Source organism: Podarcis cretensis (genome assembly GCF_951804945.1).
Source record: "Podarcis cretensis genome assembly, chromosome: 2".
NCBI lineage: Eukaryota > Metazoa > Chordata > Lepidosauria > Squamata > Lacertidae > Podarcis > Podarcis cretensis.
The window spans coordinates 32,656,335-32,680,274 of record NC_137171.1 but is presented as its reverse complement, the minus strand read 5'-3'; the positions used below and the strand labels follow the sequence as shown (position 1 = coordinate 32,680,274).

At 44.4% G+C, this 23,940-nt stretch overlaps 2 protein-coding genes across 4 annotated transcripts in view; one reads left to right on the top strand and one right to left on the bottom strand.

Moving 5' to 3' along the window:
* LOC307211141 (ankyrin repeat domain-containing protein 40-like) overlaps nt 1–23,940 on the bottom strand; it is an 84,064-nt gene that overhangs the window by 16,342 nt on the left and 43,782 nt on the right. The window lies entirely within an intron of this gene.
* On the top strand, nt 16,828–23,737 carry WFIKKN2 (WAP, follistatin/kazal, immunoglobulin, kunitz and netrin domain containing 2). Its single transcript, XM_079967419.1, has 2 exons — nt 16,828–17,465; nt 21,725–23,737. The coding sequence occupies exons 1-2, from the start codon at nt 17,262–17,264 to the stop codon at nt 23,243–23,245; spliced, it is 1,725 nt and encodes a 574-aa protein (XP_079823545.1). The 5' UTR covers nt 16,828–17,261; the 3' UTR covers nt 23,246–23,737.

Here is a 23,940-nt window from a genome sequence, read left to right as displayed (position 1 = left end):
GCTGAGATTGCTGGTGGGTGTTTGTGTCTAGAGTTCTGCAGAAAAGTGTGTGAAAGGATTTGAGGAGAAGATGTGCTATTCATCTGCCCTTCTGATTTTGTTTTTGGCCTGATTAAGTGCAAAGTGCTCAATTTCCACAAAGAGTGCCCTTTCACCAAGCTCCCTCACAATTCTGCAGGCATGTTGGGAGTGAGATAGCCCACTGGCATGCATCTTAATATGAACTGGACTTAGCTACTTCAGGTGCTATACTGTGATTGACTCTGTGGTTCATTGGAACACGTTTGTGGTGGCAGGAGCAGGCAGTTGTCTGGGGCTTTGATGTACACTATCTCTTTTGCTGGTATAACACTGTGCTATTACTCGGGCCAGAAAACACCTCCATCCTCTTTGCCCCGGTGGTGTGCCACTGGTAGAGGGGTTGCACTTTTGGTACATTTCGTAAATGCTATGCTAGCACAGTTTCATTGCTATACAACATAAGTTATCCTTCTGCCAGAACAGTTGAATCAAGCAGTAGTTACTCTCATCCAAGCAGGCATAAGGCATGGAAAACCCGATTGCCATTTGTTCCAGTTCAGCAGTAAAGAATCATAGAATTGTGGAGTTGGAAGGGATCCTAAAGGTCATTTGGTCCCATCCTGGGCAATGTGGGAATCTCAACTAAAGCATCCAAGACAGATGGCCATCCAACCTCTTAAACACCTCCATGGAAGGAGAGTCCACAACTTCCAGAGGAAGAGTGGGTTTTCTCTGAGGAAAAGCAGCAGGGCCCTTGGGTGAGCCCTTGGAGTGGGACAGCACTTGCAGTGTGTGCAAGCCTGGATGGGAAACCATCAATAGTAGTTTTATGTGGTCACTGTATGCATGACCATTTAGCTCTGCAGAAATAGTGTAGGCTGGGTCAATGTATATATGGCCGAGGACAAACACTTATTCTACCACGGATCACACAGAGTGCTTTACCCTGATCAAGAAGAAGAAGAAGAGTTTGGATTTGATATCCCGCTTTATCACTACCCAAAGGAGTCTCAAAGCGGCTAACAATCTCCTTTCCCTTCCTCCCTCACAACAAACACTCTGCGAGGTGAGTGAAGCTGAGAGACTTCAAAGTGTGACTGGCCCAAGGTCACCCAGCAGCTGCATGTGGAGGAGCGGAGACGCGAACCCGGTTCCCCAGATTACGAGTCTACCGCTCTTAACCACTACACCACACTGGCTCTCTAGACTAGCCCGGGCCCAAAACAGGTCCTGCTTGTGGTTGTCCCATGATCAACCCGCTACAAATCAACAATACAGTGGTTCCGCTCCTTCCTCCTGGGCTGTGTTCAGAAAGTGGTGGTGGGGGATGAGTGTTCAGACCCCTGGGCTCTCACTTGTGGGGTGCCTCGGGGTTCTGTCCTCTCCCCATGCTTTTAAACATCTACATGCAGCCGCTGGGAGAGATCATCAGGGGGTTTGGGCTGGGTGTTCATCAGTATGCGGATGATACCCAGCTCTACCTCTCTTTCAAATCAGAACAAGTGAAGGCGGTGAAGGTCCTGTGTGAGTGTCTGGAGGTGGTTGGAGGATGGATGGCGGCTAACTTCTGAGAAGACAGAAGTACTGCTTTGGGGGGACAGAGAGCGGGCAGGTGTAGGGTACTCCCTGGTCCCAAATGGGACAACTGTGCCCCTGAAGGACCAGGTGCGCAGCCTGGGAGTCATTTTGGATTCACAGCTGCCCATGGAGGTACAGGTCAATTCTGTGTCCAGGGCACCTGTTTACCAGCTCCATCTGGTACGCAGGCTGAGACCCTATCTGCCCGTGGACTGCCTCGCCAGAGTGGTGCATACTCTGGTTATCTCTCGCTTGGACTACTGCAATGCACTCTATGTGGGGCTACTTTTGAAGGTGACCCGGAAACTACAACTAATCCAGAATGCGGCAGCTAGACTGGTGAGTGGGAGCGGCCGCCGAGACCACATAACACCGGTCTTGAAAGACCTACATTGGCTCCCAGTAAGTTTCTGAGCACAATTCAAAGTGTTGGTGCTGACCTTTAAAGCCCTAAACGGCCTCAGTCCAGTATATCTGAAGGAGCATCTCCACCCACATCATTCTACCTGGCCACTGAGGTCCAGCGCCGAGGGCCTTCTGGCGGTTCCCTCACTGCAAGAAGCCAGGTTACAGGGAACCAGGCCAAGGGCCTTCTCGGTAGTGGCACCCGCCCTGTGGAACGCCCTCCCACCAGATGTCAAAGAGAACAACAACTACCAGACTTTTAGAAGACATCTGAAGGCAGCCTTGTTTAGGGAAGCTTTTAATGTTTGATGGATTACTGTATTGTAATATTTTGTTGGAAGCCACCCAGAGTGGCTGGGGAAGCCCAGCCAGATGGGCGAGGTATAAATAAATTATCATCATCATCATCATCATCATCATCAATTGGCCTGTGCAAGTCAGTAGTTTTTATCATAATGCATATGCTGCACGGACCAGGAATTAGGCTGCAACACTGGATACCTGCCAAAATTTGGATTTACCAGCCAGACCAGTGAAATAATATACTTTTGGCAACTTTATGGTCACAGCCTTTGTCATGCTCTGCCCTAGTCAAAGTAAGATCAAAAGAGTCATGGGTGGGAGCAAGAAGCCAATGAACGGAGCAAAGAAAAACAAACTGTTTATGAATACATATTACTGTATTGGGAGTTCATAGTATTGGATTAGGAAAAACGGCACCTCTACCTGCCTGTCACTTGCAAATTCTTATAACTGCTTAGAAGCTTACTGGAGGTCAGCACCAAACACCCAAACAGACTAATCTGCATTATAGACACTTAATGAAAGTCACAAGGTTTTACATAATATATGTTGGCGGCACAAGAAATGTTTGTTAGAGTAATTTGTCATCAGGATTAGACTCTGTGAAAGCGCCCATTGTTTGTTAACCTGTTTGGTGATTTTTGTTTTTGTTTTTTGTCCAACCCTTAGTATACCCAAGATTCTCCAAATAAATTACATTGGGGAACATGGAAACCAAGTCTTTGATGACTGGCACCAGCACCACCCAACACTAGCATATGGAGGGAAAAATACTGCCGTGATAATGTCATTGTAATAAATCTACACAGTGCTTTGTGGGGAGGGAGGGGGAAGTATGCACTAGTACAGAGTACTATACTTTTACCTCTTTTTTTCTGCCCATGGCAGTAATTTTGTGCTTGCAGCCACAGTACTTTCACCAAGACATGAGTACCGGCACCTCATTTCTTACCAAGAAAGAAAGAAATAGCACTTGATGTACATCAGATAATTTAAAGGATTTGAGTTATACAGAACGCACATGCAAGCCTTGAAATGAGATGAAAATTGTTTTTAAAATTGTGGAGCTTCTCATGACAACATGTTCCTTTGTAATAAAATATATCCAAGGATAATGGTAATGGGTGTGATTCACACAGCCTACACAGTACAAATAAAGCGTATTTTGCCACCCCCACCACAATGGCTCTAAGGAGCTGGCAGAGATAGCAAAATCTATAGTCAGGCTTCCACAGGCATAGATGTGCCTGTAATCTGCAGGCACCAAGGCCTAGACGTCTCTAAGGAGAGACCTAGTGAAGTCTGGCTCAATGGGGAACCGTTCTAGATCTAGATGGAAGATGCTATAGAATTCTTATTGAATTCTGCAATGGGTTAAGCCAAACAGATCCCAAAATCCACCACAGAATTCTGGAGACTTCCAGGAATTTGGTGGCCTGCCCAAGCAAGTTAGTAGGGTTTCAGTTGTTGTTTTTCTGGTATTCGTAAAAGTGTTGTGGCTGACCATTGAAAATCTTAATATCGTTCAGGCTTTTTTTTTTTTTTTTACTCTTGTTTGTTCTATCAGCTATCTCAGGCCTTGCAAATTTATTTTTCATACACTGATATGCTGGAATTTTGTATATCATGTGTATTAACATAGCACGTGCCAAGTTATAGCTAAAGGGGAAATCCACACACTGGTATGAAATCTGAGTAGGTCCCCTTTCAAATAGTTTAAAATAATTAGACTGAAAAATTAAGGATTTGGTTTCTGGTCTTAGAATACACATTGGTGAGCTTACCTCTGCAACTACAAAAGTAAAGTCAATTAATTAAAGGAACACAGAATATTAGAGAAGGTTAGTTCCTCACAGGAGATCAGGGCCACCACACGTTGTTTTAGGGTTTCCATGCTTTACACAAGTCTGAATGTTTCGCCTGCCCCTTCTCAAGAACCAGACTGCTCCTGGTCTTTGCTATAGGCAACTAAAATTTGATAGCAGTCACATTTTTTTGCTCTTGACTAGGAAGTGAGCCTACCATGGCACTAGCCAATAGCTCCCATGCTGATCCAAGCTGCCTCATTTCTCCCCAGCTAGACAGGATTAGCTTTGACACAAGTAATGCATGGCCTTCTTCCCCTCTCATTCTGTAAATATGTAACAGCATCCATTACACTACTGAAACCAATTATTCACTGCTCAGCAGAACCACACACCCCGTAGTTAGAATTTGTAGTCTACCTGCCTCTTACAGTTCAGAAAGAATGAGCCTAGTATTAATGAACCACCGTCCAGCTGCCAAGGACTTCCTTGCCAGGTTATTTTAGCAAACAATGAGAAAACAAATGGTGATTACTTGTAAGGTCTGTTCTCTAAAGATAAAGCTATGCAAGCAGAGACAATCTGCCGGAGCATAAATTATACTGCTAGGAACCGTCTGGCCCTACTAGAATATTACTGCTTCCCATCAAACAATGTGAGTGTGTTCAGGAAGTTCATAACATTATAATAAGTTCTCTGGCATTATAGATTTCCCCACACCACCACCCCTGCCCTGAAAATAGAAAAAAGTTGACAGAGGACCCTGACTTCTCCTTATAGTATCTACATTTGAGTGAAAATGCTTAGGTAGGTGAGCAATGGCAGATTTACGGTCTGTGGGGCCCTGTGTGCAGCTCTTTTGGGGGGACTCTAGTCATTCACCTAAATAAACAAGACTGTCAAAATTAGTTTCCCACTCCCATCATCCTCCAAAAACCCAAAGGCGTAGCAACTGTCCTATCTCTTCTCTTTCCTCCATCTTTGTCCTGCAATGATCGCCCAAGCAAAACCTTCCCTCTAGAAATGAGGGGAGCAGTTAACATCCTAACCAATTGGAGTTGGAAGCGGGTGGCCCTTTCAAACTCAAGCAAGTTCTCTGTGCTGCAGATCTGGAAGAATCATAGGATCATAGAGTTGGAAGGGACCCTAAGGTTCATCTAGTCCAATCCCCTGAAATGCAGGAATAAGCATTAAACTCAACCCTCTGTTTGTGTTGGGTTGGCAACCAATGGCTTAAAAGTTTGCCTAGATGTTATGCTTCCTAATTACTTTCTAGAAGGACTAGAGACATCCTTTTAAAAAACTGAAGGCTCAAAGTCTGGCACCTCTGTTCAGTGGCACTAATAAAAGTGTTCCTAGATGGTGGGTTGGTGACACTCTCCCTGCATGGTCCAGTACCCACTTCAAATGGGGAGTAGGAGAAATGAAGAGTGGATACTTTTTGATTCAGAAGTTTTGACAGACATCTGTATAATCTGCTTATATACAGATATGCAAACTTTTGAGTTACATAAAACTATTGTGTATGATATAGTCAATATTATGGCAGAAGAGGCAGCCAAGTGGATGTTTTACCATTCTCTTAAAGGTAAAGGGACCCCGGACCATTAGGTCCAGTCGTGGCCAACTCTGGGGTCTCACTTTACTGGCCAAGGGAGCCGGCATACAGCTTCCAGGTCATGTGGCCAGCATGACTAAGCCGCTTCTGGTTTACCTTCCCGCCGGAGCGGTACTTATTTATCTACTTGCACTTTGACATGCTTTCAAACTGCTAGGTTGGCAGGAGCTGGGACCGAGCAACAGGAGCTCACCCCGTCGCAGGGATTTGAACCGCCGACCTTCTGATTGGCAAGTCACAGGCTCTGTGGTTTAACCCACAGCGCCACCTGCGTCCTTACCGTTCTCTTGCTAGGCTGCTATTGGTGTGTTTTTATTAAATTATTCAATTAAGTATACTAAGGCTAACACTTATTTTCAATAACATTAAAACAGGGTGTTAATTTGTTTTCCATTAGTATAACAGTTTATCAAGGTCATTCATCTGCTGCTAGTTTCTGCTTTGCACTAAAAAAGTAACCAACCAATGCCAGCACGCATCGTTTTCTGATGTGGAGAGCCAAAGAGCTGCTTTCAAAGGCTCCTTGGGAGGACCTTTGTCAATCTTAAATATGATCTCTTGATATATAACTCTTGATATATTTAACATTAGCAAAACAGTCAACAGCAGCAGTGCAGAGAAGGTAGATCATGTTGTTTTAATAATAATTTTATTGAGAGTTTTCAACAAAAGATACAATAAAAACCAAACTAATCTAAAAGAAAAAAAGAAAAAAATAATAGAAAAGGAAGGAAGGAATATCTATCATCTATCTATATCTATCTATATCTAAAATACCAATCCCTCTATCACAATTATACCTTGATCCTTATTCAAACACACAGTAGAGTGAACCCTCCCAGCTCTCATCTGGGAGCTTCCCCCTTTCCCCTCAGCCTCACATCCTGAGGAAACCTCTCTGGCCTGCCTCTCACACAGGTTCCTTTATTCTCTGTCCATCACCCTCCTGTGAACATCCTCATCCATCCCAAACATAAATCTTCAGAGACCAAAACCTACATGCAAATAGAACTAACAGCGAGCTATCATGGAGGTAGACTGTTTTAGACTGCAGCATGTTGCAAATACTATATTGCAGAGATATATGAACTTCATAGAATCATAACTTCCCAACACTCTGTGAAGTTATCATACTGGTATCGTTTGCTAGGAAATAATAGTTCAAGCACAAGTCCCTCAACCTGCTTCCCAGGGGCATGCCCTGCCCCCCCCCCGGTGATCATTAATAAAGTTATGTCACACAACAAGTGGAAGCGAGGGGCTAGCAAAGTTGCGACAAGGAAAGCAGAGTGACAAATCGTGCCACAAGTATGTACTTGAAAATATGAAGAGCCCTGCTGGATCACACCAAAGGCTCATCAAGCCCCCACAATCTGTCCTCTCAGTGGCCCAAAAGCAGGATATGAGTGCCACAGCAGTGTTCCTGAGCAGCACAACAATTTAATGCAATTTAGATCAATTAGTATAAGTTAGAACAACCTGGGTGCCACCCTAAAATGTGCCTCTCAACTCTGCATGGTGCTTCAGCCTCTAAAAATACAGATACCCTGGGGGGCGGGGAACCTGCTTAGGTTGCTTCTATCGTCAAGCCACACCTGAACGCCTGGTTCCATCTCTGTTTGTCATGTAAACAGAGCAAGCAAAGCAAAAGCATTTAGAGGCTGCACTACAAATTGGTTAGTCCCGGAACTGAAACTCAATTCTACCATGCACTCAACTATACAGCCTTGGGCAAGTCCCTGTCTCTCAACCTCAGTCCCCTCTCTGTAATATAGGGACAAAATATTGCACTCCCTGGAAGAATTATAACAATACACTACCTATAATGTAATGTATTGTTATAATTCTTCCTATAATGTGGGACACAGGACTTGCCAATCAGAAGGTCGGCGGTTTGAATCCCTGCGACGGGGTGAGCGCCCATTGCTCGGTCCCTGCTCCTGCCAACCTAGCAGTTTGAAAGCATGTCAAACTGCAAGGAGATAAATAGGTACTGCTCCGGCGGGAAGGTAAACGCTGCTCTGGTTCGCCAGAAGCGGCTTAGTCATGCTGGCCACATGACCCGGAAGCTGTACACCGGCTCCCTCGGTCAATAAAGCGAGATGAGCGCCGCAACCCCAGAGTCGTTCATGACTGGACCTATGGTAATGGTCAGGGGTCCCTTTACCTTTTACCTATAACATACTCTGAATACTCTGAATTAATATAGGATTGTTATAGCATTTATTTTTAAGGGCTTCATCCCACAGAGTAGCTGGAGCTGCCTAAGCATTGCACAAAGGAAAACCTGTACTAAACTACCAAGCTATTTAAGGAAAACATAACTATTATCCAAGGAGCCAGAGACTTTGCCATTCAACAACAGCAACAACAGCAGCAGCAGCAGCAGCAGCAGCAGCAGCAGCAGCCTGCCTGATAAATCATTTGTTTGGGATTCATTCACACATTGCTTTGCACTGAGAGAAGAAGGGGTGGGTGTGACCTTGCCTGCCTCTGTCCTCATGCCAGGGACATCCATGATGTAATGAATATATATCACTCTGGTGCAAAGCAACAGGAACAGGTGCAGATTCCTTTTCCTCCTAAGCTAGGGAACTTTTAGATCAAATTACCTCCAGCAGAAGGACTGGGGGCATTATTAGCAAATGTTTTATCTCTGAACCAATCATATGGTAAGATGATGGGGAGAAAAGAAAGCAATTGTGGTTCGCAACTGTATAAGTAAGACAATCCCTCAAAGTCGCCAGTGAAGAGGTCTAGAAGGATGACATATTGTGACGTAAAGGGGCAAATAAAACCAGTTAATATCACATATGGCAATGTGTTAGGTTATATGTGCAATGTAAGCTAAACTATTCTGGCTGCCCAATCACACACATGATAGGCAAACATAGCTATGAGTTCTGTGTTGAGTATAAATTCTGCAAGGTAGGAACATTACAAAAAAATAATAACAACATGTGCAACGCTTTTTTATTACACTTTCTATTTTGTCGGAATTCAAACTATTTTAGAAAGGACTTGGCTTGTAAGTAGAGAAGAATTTGTGGATTTGGTCAAGAGAAAAGAGACTGGGGTACTGTGAGACTAGTGAATGACACAGCAACATAGCTTACTTTAAATTTCTAAGTCTCCAGCATATACCACCCAGATGTCTTAAATTCTTCACAACCATGTGGACCAGAAGCTTCTCATTTAAAAAAGGCAGCTCATAGTGCAATCCTATATTTGTCTACTTAGAAGTAAGCCCCACTGAGTTCAAGGGGACTTACTCTGACATAAGTGAGTAGAGGATTGTAGCCTAAGTTTAGCTAAATGAATTCATCTCCCAAATCCTCAGCACATTCTTCTTGGAGACACATGGAGTATGAACAGCTGTTTCTCGGTTCTCCCTTAACTCCATCTCTCTGTTTGTACAGGATCTCGTTCTATAGCCATTTCTCAATCTCAGCAGGTTAACTGGGCCCTGCTGTAGTATGTGCAATGATGATATACTTGTCTCTAATTCCACAGTATAATTCACCAGTCACATTCTACCACAACTCCTCTCGGAGACCGTTTTACGCTATAAAGCATCTTTGTTTAGTCAACTGAAACACCAATACATGCGACTTTGTTGTTAGCAGAGCTGTAAGAATTTTAAGTACTGCCTGGGAATGTGTCATACTGAGCTGCTTTTTTTAAAAAAAAAAAATTAAGCTTTCACAGGATGTAGTAGATATCTGTGCCAAAAGCTAATGAATAAAATATTTGGATTACAACAATGTTTTTCTACATGCGTTTTCTGGGCTTGTAATCTTTCTGAAAGAAGAAAGCAACCTAAACTATTGTCTGATCTCTACTTGTAAAAGTGAGAAGGTTCCTTTTTTTAAAAACACACAAAAAACCCACTATATGCATTAAATTTACAGTTTGTGGAAGGTGAGCAGAAAAAAGCAGAAAATGTTAAAAGGTTAAAATTCATTAGAAAGAATGAGTGATGCAAAGTGCTGCACTGATTAGCAGTTTATTCCAAATCTCTTCATAGAGGGACTCAGACGGTTTAATTGTTTTAATGGCTTGAAGTCTTTTTGAAGAAAGGCAATAGAAAATGTTTTAAATTAATAATAATAATAATAATAATAATAATAATAATAATAATAATAATAATAATAGGACTTAACGAAATGCCCATTGGTATGTTGCGTTGGTTTAAGTGCAGGGAGGACATGTATACTGCAGGATCCCGCAGAGTATGCACATTGCATCTCTGAGCCCAAAGACCAGCAACACCTCTACAAAGACCCCACTGGAGGAGACTGAGCAACCCACTGCCAGGGTCACAGGAGTGGGGGGGGGGTGTTGTTTTGTCCCCACTGCAACATTATCCACAAATTAGTTAATGGCAGCCATCCGATGGCCATATGATGGCTTCAATTGTTCAAACTGTATTACACACAGTACCTACACTGTTCAAATCATTTACAGAGAGATTGAATCTATGGGATGAGTCGCGAACAAAGGCTGCCTGAGGATACTGGTGCAAACTTTGATAATATATGTGCCATGGCTGGAAATTAACATTCCGTAATGACATACAGTTCCCTTCAAAGCAGCATAATATGCTAACCAAGAAGAATATTTAGAAAGCTGTGAATAGAAAAATGCTCTGCAACCCATAGTATCATGCCCGAAGCCATAAATCTCTGTAGGGTACCAGCATTTGTGTAAGCAGCTCAAATTTTACGTTGTTTCGTTTCGTTTTCAACATGTAGTTCCCTACATTCACTTCTTCTTATTGTTCAAGTTGCATTGTGCTGATAGCTACCTCAGTATTTGCTGCTCAGTTGTTCTGCCCCTGTACCTGAATATTTTTTATCTCTTCAGGTAAACACATCAGGCGTTATTTGCAAAAGGTCTCATGAAATTATTATCTTCAGTAGGTGTCAACAGAAGTGTTCTCAGAGATTTCTCTAAACCTCTGGTTGGCTAGTTGCGTGTATGTGTATTAAAATTAATAAATATAATATTTGAGGGCCCCCCATGGGCACATATGAAGCTGTATTCTGTGCATGTATGCTCTGCAACCTCCCTGTGATGCTGACTGGCTGAGGTTTGGCGGGAACCTCCAATGACTACCACAGGGAGGCAGGCCAGCCCAAGCAGCTGATGGTTCCCACATGACCAAGGTGCTGCTTGCGGTCCCGCGAAGGGCGCCCACAACGGAAGGTGTGAGCCGCTCATTGTCAAGAAACTACAGGATCAATGTGTTTTGAGGCTAAGTTGTGTGAATGCAACTTCAAAAACTAGCAGTGGGAGCACAATGGAGTTGGAGTAAGCAGTAATGGGAGCACACTCTAAGTCAGACTCTGTGTATTTCCACCCTTCTTGGTGTGTAGCACAGCCCAACTCTTAAAATGAACAGTTCTAGTACCTGTACAGGGCCTGTAGCGAGTGCAATAGTGGAGCCTGGAGACAGAGCCAAATGAGACATAGTCTAACAGGAAATTATACTACAGTGGTACCTCAGGTTACATACACTTCAGGTTACAGACTCAGTTAACCCAGAAATATTACCTCGGGTTAAGAACTTTACTTCAGGATGAGAACAGAAATTGTGCGGCAGCGGCAGCAAGAGGCCCCATTAGCTTTAGCTAAAGTGGTGCTTCAGGTTAAGAACAGTATCAGGTTAAGAACAGACCTCCAGAACGAATTAAGTACTTAACCCGAGGTACGGCATTTCCGTGTGCAGCGCTGGCTCGCCAGATGCTGCTTCGTCACGCTGGCCACGTGACCCGGAAGTGTCTGCGGACAGCGCTGGCTCCCGGCCTCTTGAGCGAGATGAGCGTGCAACCCTAGAGTCAGACACGACTGGCCCGTACGGGCAGGGATACCTTTACCTTTACCTTTTTACCACTGTATTAGTTAAGGAGTGACTTCACACAGCCAGGGGTGGCATGTCCCACTTCACTGCTTCAGGTGAAACAGGAAGTGCCTCCTTCCCCTGCCCTGCCACTCCCACTGGCGCTGCCACACCTGTTGCTCTTGGTACCCCTTCTCCACCCTCCCAGATGCCTTCCCCACTGGTGGAGAAGCAGTGCCTGTGTCAGCACCAATTTTGGGCAAGATATCACACTATTTTGGCCAATAATTCTGTGCTGGTGGCAGGGCACGCACACGGCTGCCACCTTGGGGGTTTCTGCCACCTGAGGCGGCAGCCTCAGCCTGCCTTATGGCAGAGCCGGCTCTGCACACAGCAATTTATTGTGGACCTGGTGCTGCTCCTGCATGCAAGTTTTGCAAAGCATTCACAAAATGCCCTCATCAAAATGCCATCACATATTTTCTCCCATTTAATCAGGTTTGCTATTTCTGTTGGTTACTTACCAGATTTTTCACAGAAATAGTGGATCTGGATTAAATGGGGAAAGTGATATAGAATAGCTTTTAACAAATAAACATGAGACGAGCTATTCCTTTTAGATTTCCTAGGAGTTTTCAACCAAGTCTCAAGTTTTCTTAGTGAGTCATAGAAAATGACTCAACAACCATGATTCATAACAGATCAGCATTTGGTGAGTGATACAAGTGTCTGTCACAAACCTTTCCCCTCCCCCCCTTCCTAGTCAGTTTTAAACCGTTGGAATTAAGCTGTAGCAGTTATAAATTTCTTTGAATGTACAGGAAACACATTCAAAGAACACAATCTATGTGCAAGTGTGCTCAGTGGTTTCACTGGTACAAATCTTTTAATATAATTATGCTATTTGAATCTTGAAGTGGGGTCTTGCAAATCATTTTACCTTGGTAACCATTAGGTCAATTTTATACCACTGCTCTCTGCCTACCTCTATGACATGTTTGCTTCTGTACACCACAGGCAAGGTGATTAAGACTGAAATGTACAACCTTCCAGTTGGGGGTACCACTTCACAGCCTTCAGAGATCCTCAACCCACTCAACAACACTCAACCTACAGAGGCCTCTGCCTATTTCTGTTTCAAGAAGGATTGTGCTATTATGAACTACCATGAATTGATATACATACAAGTGCTGAGAGCATCCACAGAAAGACCAGGAAAAATGCCCTTCTTCTGGAGCACGGAGTACTAAGGTATCAGAAACTGATGGCTGAAGGTGGATCAAAAGTGACAGGAAGTCATCATCAAGGTGCCAAGCCAAGACATTTTGCTGCCTTAAATGGTATGCCATATGGCACCCACATGCACACATGGTTGTTGCTGTTTAGTGGTTTAGTCGTGTCTGCCTCTTCGTGACCCCATGGACCAGAGCACGCAAGGCACACATGGTAGGCACACATGGTAGGACCAACACTTTTAAAATTACTGCCGCACCATTCAGACAGTTCCTGCTTTAATCTATTCCTCCTAGATTCTTCCCTCTTGAGACATGGTAGGGCCAGTTCTGGAAAGTTAGTCAAAATCTGTCATCTTCTGTCTAGTGTGATTTCCTGATAAAAGCGCATTAAGGGGTGGGGGACAGCACCTGGTAAATTGCCCATTGGATACTGGACCCAATTCTTCTCTTTGTGATGCCTGCCACACAGTGTCACAAATCACTCCATTTAAGTTAAGGCAGACTAACCAATCCCAACCCGTTTTCATGTGATCAGGTCACCAAATGTGACAAGAGGAAGTACGTGCAGACTGGGATCTTGCAAAGTATTTTGTGGAAATAAGAACCATGATAATAAGCGGTATAGGACGCAAGCGCTGGTGTGGGTGCAGCCCAAGTCATATGGTGGTGCAATAAGTTCAAGAAAATGACCCCTATGGGGACAGCTATATCACCCTACATTGAGCCCTGCCTTTATTCTTCACTTAATTTTTCAAAGAATTGTACTGTTCCCTTCATCCAGTGGATTCCAACAGATACCTTGTCTACAACAGCCTGCAACCTACACAAAAATATGTTCGATGGAGTCCCACCAACAACCACCAATGGAAGGTTTTTTAAAAAAATGCCCTGCAGTGCTAAGGGAAGGGAACCATACACACAGACGGCTGGCAATCATACTGGGCCTGAAGTCCATATGTTGCAATGTAATGATCTTACCAGTTAATCTAATCCTGGATGCACTGGCTAGTTTCTAAAGAGAGAGGAGCCAGGTTTCAAGTCTTTGACCTGGCAGTAGAAGGCAGGGAATCTAAAATATGTACTCAGGTATTCCAACTGATACACACAGGACAAGTTTGTGATGTTTCATTTGTACATATCTTGCACATTTCATCCATTCTTCCTGATACAAGAAGTGATACACAAAACGGGGTACTACTCAACTGGTGCACAGATTATGCAACTGCACACGTACAGAATTGTGGTAAATTGCCATGATGAAGACCAACATCCCACATGTCTCTAAAATTTGATGTGTACACAATTGTGCAAATGAAACAAAAGTTTGGCTAGGAAAGTGTCAGCAAACTTCTATTTACTCCAAGCATTGTCTACACTTCCACCTATGTATTCAATAAACTTCTTGGCGGCCTTTTTTTTTTTTTTTTTTTGGCTAATGTGCATTCAACGGAGGACCACAGGAAGATACAGGAAAATGTATGCAACAGAGGAAGGGAGGTGTAATCATATGATGATACATGCAATAGAAGATCACAGATGCAGACAACGAAATTATGCTTTCAGCAGTATAAACCCAAACTGCACAAATTATAAAAGGGGCATCCTTCAGCACTGAATAAATATTATACATATTATTTCAGAACTCTGTTTCCCTGAAAGCTGACCAAAGTCAAAGTATCTTCTAGAAGCATTGTAAGTCTTCCTGATCTGACCTGGATTTTGTGACAAGGTCAGGCCACTGGTTAAGGGACAGGGATGAAAGATACATACAGATTGAGGAAGGAGGAGAAGGACAATAGCACTTCCCCTTGGAGAGCGCGTACATGGTTAAATGCTGTTCTTCTGGTATTCCAGACATCTACTGATGCAAGTTGGCTCAGATATATGCACCTTGAAAATGGCAGTGCCCGTTTTTCACCCACCCCAGCATACAGAGAAGCAGCTCACCCAAAGCATAATGCCACACTTCTAGACTAGGAAACAGGACATCTAGAACACACATTATTCCTTTTGAGTCTGCTGGAAGGGCACTACTAGCAATGCTGCCACCACCATTCCCATCACAGCTGAACCAGAGACAAATGCATAATGAGAGTTCACTTCTGAGATTTATAAACAACACATTTTAGTTTGGCTGCACCTCCTGCAGCCTACACACCAACATGGTAGTGCACTACGAAGCTCTAAAATCTGAAAAACCATGTTGTCCAGAACTATGAAGAACAGTGGCACTAGTCTGTGATATGGGCGACATAGTGCAGCCGGCCATACATCGTCTCTACCACTGTGCACAAAAGCACAGTATGCTGTGGCATATAGGTAACTTCTCTCTTTGCAACTGTACCCTTATGAAACTGTGGTTTATCAGTTTTAGCCTTGTATTTGGTCTAGGTTCAAGGACAAAGCAACAGCACCTCCTGGATGTGCCCCAGGGACGTAGAATCATATTAGGCAGTCCCGTGGTGTGGGGAATACAACTCCTGCGTCCTGAGACGTGCTTGTTCGCTAGAACCTAAATGCAGCAGAACCCATCCTCTTACTCTCCACCATCTTGCATCAGTTATGAGCTAAAGGCCTCAAAAACTCAAGTTCCCACTAGAAGAGCCTGACTCTGGAAGGTAATATCCAAAATCAACAAGCCAGAGCCTGACTTGAAGAGGATCGAAACATTCAGGGGAGATACGTTATATGTGTTCCACACCATGCCATCGTGACAAAACCCACACATGAGAAAGCCTCCGATTTCAGCAAGAGAGATGTGAAGAAGTAGCTCTTCTGTGCACCCATGGACGTTGGTTTCCCAAACAACACAATACACAATTCATACAGCCTACCTCCAGGTTAAACAAGCATTTTGTTCAGAATATAGGGATCACTGGTTCTTGCAACCACCGATAAAAACTTTGCCACTGTTAATGTTCTAGCATTTGTCCGGTCTTCCAATAGGAACCTGATATAGTGAGCCTCTGATTTTCCCGGGAAAGGGTACCAGCAAGGATAGTATCAGTTCAGCCCTGGCTTGCTCATATTTTGCATATTTTGGGTTTCCCAAACAGGTGGGTGAGGGTAGGGGAGACGACATACAGGACCAACTTTTCTTGAAATGGGGCTGGGGGAGGAGGTTTCAGAAACTGCACAGTGAGGCTCTGACAAGGGTCTGCTGCTCAATATCAAAAGTCCCACTGGGCATGCACAGGCCCTCTCTGCCTCACTTAAAGCAGCTTCTTGGATTCCATCCAGCACATGCTTTTCATAGCAGGCGCCGAGAGGGAACAAAAACCTCGGTGGTTGTGGTGGGGAGTCGCAGCCACCTTCCCTGCCCCAAACTCCTTTACTATCAGACTTCTCCAAGCGCTTGTGTCCTCTCTCGTTGGCCCCTGCGAATGAGATTACCCTTCTTCTTGGTGGGCAATACAAACCCTTCCTTATCAGGATCAGGGCGGAGGGAACTTAACTGTTGATTGTGTTTTTCCCCATGTCTCCCCCTCCTCTATGCAAAAAAAAAAAAAAAAATGCAGTACATTCCTTTATGCAGGTTTCCATAGAGTTAAACTGTTCCTATTTTTTTCCCCTTAAAGAGGTCAGCAAAAAGTCGTACAATAGGGGTCTCATGTTCGTGAACTGTGAAGGAATTTTTAAAAATTTCCCATGGTGGGGTTGGAGTGCAGCGGAAAAAAAGAAAGAAACTTGGGGGGAAAAGATAAATAAAGCAGACTAGGGACTTGGGGCGGGGGGTAATTTGTAAAGACGTATTGCCTTCCAGATCCGACGCTGAAACATGCTATTCCCTCCCTCCACATTTCTTTCTTCTTTTTAATCAGAAGTTATATTTAAGCTTTTAATTGCTTCAGCCTTATTAAGCTGCTCCTTTTAAACAAGCGGTTGCATGTATTTCCCTGGCATAGGGAAATCCCTCCGACTGTAGGTTCATATTATTTAGACAAGCACTCTTTCAGAAGTAAATGCCATTCTTAGCATAGGGAAGTACTTTAGGTCTAAAGGGGTTAAGAAGGCCTCCCTTCCATTCAGAAACATGCAGGGGTCCCACCGTGGCAGTTCCAGCCTTAAAAGTCTTTCCAGCTTTTTTTCCCCCCTTGTAACAAATCTGTACGACTGCCACCAGGACATAAGAAGCGTGTGCCTGTCACAGAAATAGAGTTTACTTTTTCCAACTTGTTGTACAGAGGCAGGGTATAAATACAGCTAACACTGGCTTGGACTGAGAGCCTTTTGCTTAAAATAAGGGGGCTCCTTCCCAAGACTTTTAATCCAACACGGTCCAGAGCAGACTACGCCATCGAGCAAGTTGGAAAAGGAAGCCTGCAGGAACTTAAAGAAAGCAGGTGTAGTTGGGGTCCTTTGTTTTGTTTTTGCTTAATTTTTTTTAAAATCCAGGCACAGACACACCCAGATCCCAATCCAACTGTGGATATTTTATCTGGAGCTGTCCTGAAATGTCCTTTTTCACATTCTTCACTCGATGGATATGGATGCTGTCTGGAGAGAGCCTTATCCTACTGCTTCTGGATGTCCCCCTCAAAGGCACTGCCTTGCCTCCAATACGGTACTCTCACGCTGGGATATGTCCAAATGATATGAATCCCAACCTCTGGGTTGACGCACAGAGCACCTGCAGGAGAGAATGCGACACTGACCTGGTAAGTCATGCACTTTTGTTTCTCCTCTTAAGTTTAAATTTAATTGCCTTCCTAAATATGATAGCGGCTGGGTGTATTGATGCTTTGTTTACTATAGCACCGCACATTAATTGTTAACAGTCCTTTCAAAACCAATCCTAACCCTGGCCAGCAAGAGAGGGATGTGTAAGGAATTCACGTCCTGTAAAAGGCATAGCCTCGCCTACTTGGTTGCTAGTTCAGAGATCTGATTATCTGTTGGGCTGACAGCTCTCTAATTCCAGGCCAATTCCTGTGAAAGCTGAAGATGGAAATCAGTCCCGTTCTGTGGCAAAGTTAATCGTGTGAAGACACATGCTGAGCAATGCACACACGCACACACCCGGCCCCGCAGCAGGGATCCGTTTTTGACAATCACAACAGTGTCAAAAGCCAATCTGTGCCAAGGCAGCACATACCACAAGGCTTGTTGCAGGACTTTTCCCTTTGGCTGCCGTTCACCGTGTGTCCGTATTGTGTCTTGCCTCAACAGGTGCATTTCAAGAATACTACACACACACACACACACACACACACACACACACACACACGACTCCATGGTAACGCATACAACAACCATGCCAAACCCACCTATTTTTGAAGCCCACTTGCTTCTAAAGGCAGGACTTTAAATTGCCTCCCTAGGCAAGGCACGGCCCTGACAGCACCTATTTTAAAGCCCAGCAGTGGCAGAAGAAATGACTCAGTAAAAATGACAGCTTGGGCAGGACCTCCTGCATAGCACTTCCAGATCCAAATGCAACTTGAGCTGGCAAGTAAGAAAAGGCTGCTCATCCAGCGGCCAGCGCTGCCAGCTCATTGTGGCATCCAGGCACCCGCCTGTGCTCTTTCTGCATCACGCACCGGCCTGGAATAATAGAGTGCACTTGCCATCACTGAGTTTGTGGTCTCTGTCAAATGCCACTCTGAAGAGAATCCTTGCAGGATGCTGTGAAGTTTGTAGTGTACCAAGAGCAGCGAAAGCTTTCTCGGCACTCACACGCCAAAGAGGTATTGTTGCAGTGCAGTCACCTGTGTGAACTAGTAAAAGCAGCACTCCTGAATAAAGGATACATTTCAATTTGTGGATGGTCGCTTTTTGAAAGAGTGACTGAGCAACCTTTCCCCTCTTCCCTTTTGTTTTTGGTAAAGTAAAAACACGCTACAGCATGATGTGGCTCAGTTGGTTATAGCATGATGCTGATAACGCCAAGGTTGCAGGTTTGATCCTCGTATGCGACAGCTGCATATTCCTGCAGGGAGTTGGACCAGGTGACTCTGTGACTCTACAGTGGTACCTCAGGTTACATACACTTCAGGTTACATACGCTTCAGGTTACAGACTCCGCTAACCCAGAAATAGTGCTTCAGGTTAAGAACTTTGCTTCAGGATGAGAACAGAAATCGTGCTCCAGCGGCACAGCAGCAGCAGGAGGCCCCATTGGTTAAAGTGGTGCTTCAGGTTAAGAACAGTTTCAGGTTAAGTACGGATCTCCAGAACGAATTAAGTACTTAACCTGAGGTACCACTGTATATGCACCTTAGTTGCTCCCCCCCCCCCAAAGGAGGAAAGTAACATGGCAGTTCTCATACAACTTCTGTCAAACAGATACATTCACTCCAATGGCACTGATGCAAGAAGAAACACATTGCAGAAACTCCTAAATCATTTGAAAGTTTAACAGACCCCAAGTGTCACTGAATTTCCATGCTATTCATGTTTCCAGAATATCTGGTTACAAAGGACAGTTCTGGTGACAAGCAATGTCTCCCATCCCAGATTCCAAGCTGAGAACCTGAGAGGAGATATGACTGAAATGCTTTAGAACACACCCACAAAAATTCTGCTGGTTAGATTGTGCTGCTTATGAAATCAAGAGGTTGTGGTTGTGGTTAAGATCAAAGTAGATTACCAGGCCAATTTCTTCATTGATTCTTAAGCGATTGCTTGGAATAGGAAGATTTTTAGGGTACAGATGAAGCAGCATGAGATTCAAGAGCTGTACCCAAGAATCACCTGAGTGACTGTGCTTGATGAGGGCCCTGTCATGCAATGCGCCTCTCAAAGCATGCAGTCAGCTAAATGTCTAACTAAGGCGTACCCCCCTTTCCATCAGCTACCCACAAGGAAAACAATTGTCAATGATTCTCCCGCAGGCTTTGCAAAGTGTTTCAAAGAGTTTACTGGCCTCAAAGTAAATAATCAAAAACCTCTTCACTATAAATTTAAATGTGCCATCTGCAGACTTCCATATAGACCCTGTCCCTCAGCCCAATTCAAACACTGTCGATATATTACATGGTGCACATGCACAAGCCGCTTTTCATACTACCTGAAGTTCCAGTGGGATTTAGAGAGCTGGGGCATAAACCCAGCCCCTAAAACAATATGCAATTCCAGTTAAAAGAAAGAAACAGAAAGATTGAAATGGATGTTTGTGCTGCTATTGAATTCAATGGGATTCATTTGTGCCTTTCTTGTGCACAATGGGACAGTTTGCCTTGGGGTCCCTTCCAAATCCACAATACTATGAACATTCTAAGCACCAATATTCTGCATCCGTTGTAGTTCTTGAGCACTCTTCAAAGGCAGCCCACCTACAGATTCACAGAGCTGGAAGGCCGTATGGACATCCTGTAGTCCAACTTAATGCTCAGTGCAGAAGTTACAATACAGGATGCATCTAAAGCATCCCTGGCAGATAACCATGCAACCTCTTTTTTCCCCTTTTCTTTTTAATGATAATAATAAACACTCCAGAGGCAGACTGTCCCATTGTCAAGAACAGGCTGAACTCTTATTGCCAAATTGGCTTTCCTATTGGCCAAAGCCAATTGGAGCATCCTTGTCTTGTCTCAGCTCTTTAGCTCACTTGCAGCTCATCACAATCCCATAAACAGATTGCAGATATCCATTGCTTCCCTGGCATCAGATAGAAAGGAGAGAGAGGGTGCAGTGTCATCTGCATATTTAACTCCAAATCCCTGGATGATTCCAGCTGCCATACTAAACAGCATGGAGGCAACAAGGGGAAAGCTATGCCTTCCGGTAAGCCAGGGGTGTGGCTCTGCTTTTCACCACCCTTGAGTGTTTTCACCAGGCTAAAATGCATAATGCTTCTTGATACTAATGACATTTCCCAAAAAATTAAATATCCAGTGCTGAAGAGAGGGGATGGGCTGATAGTCATTTGCCCTGCAGCATATGGAGAGGTCTAAGTCATCCCTCTTTGCTGTGGTCTCAGTAAAATTCATCCCCCACCCTGAAATGGCAATTGACATTTGAGCAGGAACCTCCCAATTTACGGCTCTGAGGACAAACTCTCCACACTTAACACCCTATCAGATGAGCCTAAACCCAACAATACAACCAACTGATAATCTCAATCGGTTCCGGACCTTTCTATTCTCCTACAGGAGCCTTGGAGCTAGAACAATAAGAGGCCACTCACGGATGATCATGAATAACAGGCCAGAAAGCTGTCATGACTCAGCCAGTGTGGAACATGTGGTTGGCTTGCAGGAAGTTCTGGAAACATCCCCTCAAGAAGCAAACCACTTTGTTCAAGTGGCTAAAGCAACCCTCGATCTAGATTACATCATGAAAAGAAGGTTTGAGGAATAACTAGGGTTTACAAGGCCATAGCTCTGTGTAGGTCCTGTAGGACAAAGAAGAATTTTTGTAAGATACACTCAGGCCATGATCCTTTGCATGGGAGTAAATACCTCTGCTCACAACAAGACTCAAAGTGAGGCATGCAAAGGGTTACGCCGGTGTGAAGAAGTGAGCAATGCCAAAACGGAAGTGGGAGTGCAAAAAGAGACACCACAACAGAATTGCCACTCCAGATGGCCTGGTGAAAAATGATTCCTCAATCCCTGATGACAGCTATAAGTAGTCCCAGAATACAGAAGTACAACCAATGGGATTTCCCAAGAGAATTTTTTTAAAAAACAGCACAAGCCTATCTATGTTTACTCTAAAGTAAGTTCTACTGGGAGGGTTAGAAACTTACTTTATAAATAGTTAAGAGTCTGGGGGCCCTGCTGGCTGTGGGCTGAGATTCTGGGGAGCGTGGTATTTTGAAATATCAAAATATCCTTTCAAAATGCCTAATATTAGGTGATCCTAATACTCTACAAATTTGACATCTCTCTTAAGAAGCAGTATAATCCACTTGGGGATTCCAATTAATTTACAAAGATTTTGTCACCGTGGTCTTATTTTTTCTTTGTCTTAGGAATGCGAGACCTTTGAGAAGTGCTGTCCTAATGTCTGCGGAACAAGGAGCTGCGTTGCAGCTCGGTACATGGATGTGAGAGGAAAGAAAGGACCTGTTGGGATGCCCAAAGAGGCAACATGCGACCGTTTCATGTGCATTCAGCAAGGTTCAGAGTGCGACATCTGGGATGGGCAGCCTGTTTGCAAATGCAAAGACAGGTGTGAAAAAGAGCCGAGTTTTACTTGCGCATCTGATGGCCTCACCTATTACAACAAATGCTACATGGATGCAGAAGCATGTACCAAAAGTATTACACTCAACGTGGTGACTTGTCGCTACCACCTTACATGGCCAAACACCAGCCCTATCCCGCCGGAGACCACGGCTCGCCCCACTACTGCCTACTTAGAGACAACCATCACTGACATTCTTCCACCTGTACTAGTCAACAACCCAGCCCATCAGTCTGTCTACGTAGGTGAGACTGTTAGCTTTCTTTGCGATGTCACTGGACGACCCAAGCCAGAAATCACTTGGGAGAAGCAGACCGAGAGTAACGAGAAAATCATCATGAGGCCCAACCACGTCCGAGGGAACATCGTGGTCACAAACATTGCCCAGCTCGTCATCTACAACACCCAACTACAAGATGCAGGCATGTACACTTGCACTGCCAAAAACCTGGGTGGGATTCTCAAGGCAGATTTCCCACTGTCGGTCCTCAAAGGAGAAGCTACGTCAATGGAAGAAGCCCAGAACAAAACCCACTTTCCAACGGACGAGTGTCTGAAGCAGCCGGACAGTGAAGACTGTGGGGAGGAGCAAACCCGATGGTACTACGACGCCAAGAAAAACAACTGCTTCACTTTCATCTATGGAAACTGCAACAGCAACCTGAACCACTTTGAGACCTATGAAAACTGTATGCTGACTTGCATGAACGGGCCGATCAACATCTGCAACTTGCCAGCCCTCCAAGGCCTCTGCAAAGCCTACGAGCCCCGGTGGGCGTACAACAGCTTGACGAAACAATGCCAGTCTTTCATATACGGAGGCTGCGGAGGCAACGAGAATAACTTTGAGAGCAGAGAGGCCTGCGAAGAGATGTGCCCTTTCCCTAGGAACATGCACTGCAAAGCCTGCAAGGCTTGCAAACCGCGCCAAAAGCTGGTGACGAGCTTCTGCAAAAGCGATTTTGTTATTCTTGGCCGCGTCACCGAACTGACGGAGGACCAGGACTCGGGACACGCGCTGGTGACCGTGGAGGAGATTTTAAAGGACGAGAAAATGGGGCTGAAATTCTTGGGGAGGGAGCCTCTGGAAATCACCCTTTTAAACATGAACTGGAGCTGCCCGTGCCCCAACATAACTGCAGCGGGTGGTCAGCTCATCATCATGGGCGACGTCCACAACGGAATGGCTGTTTTGCAGCCAGACAGCTTTGTGGGGGCCTCCAGCATCCGGCGTGTTCGGAAGCTTCGTGAGGTCATCCACAAGAAAACCTGTGAGCTATTAAAAGAGTTCTCAGGACTGCACTAATACCCTGCTTGTATCTTGTCAGCTTTCCAGATTCCTGTATTATATAGTGCTAACAAAAAAGGTAGGCTAGCCTGGAAACTTTTTTTTTTAAAGAAAATATCTCTGCTGATTGATGTTATGTATTACACAGAAGCTGTATATTAATTCATTAATCATGTGTAGTAATGAGGCAGTAGCCTTTTTTGGGTGGGGAGGCAAGCATTTAAAATAGCAGCAAACCGCTATTAGCAGATTTGAAAATGTATCTGCCTGGAAACGACCCCAGCAATCATCGCACAATACCAACGCAGCTTTAACCGCGAAAGACCAAATCTGTAGCATTCTGTTTGGTTCAGACCTAAATCAACCTAACGATCATTGTTCTCGTTTGGAGTACGGAGACCGGTGTGAAAACCAGCAGAAATGTATCACAAACATTTAAGTAGGCTGTAAGAGAGAGAAAGAAGTGTACATTATTGTCTATAGTTATGATAATTATACCAGTTAAACCAATCCATCGCAGAATGTGTTGTTACCTGAAATGCAAGCCAGAGGGAAAGAGCCGCAAAATTAATAGGAATTTCAGATTTCTGCGGATTCTGTCTGATCAAGCCAAACTCACACTGAAGTCATTTCAGTGCCTTCTGTCAGGCAATGAGCACAAGGAGCCTAGGGGCAAAACCAAACACAGGACCTGACTCATTGCACCTTCCTAC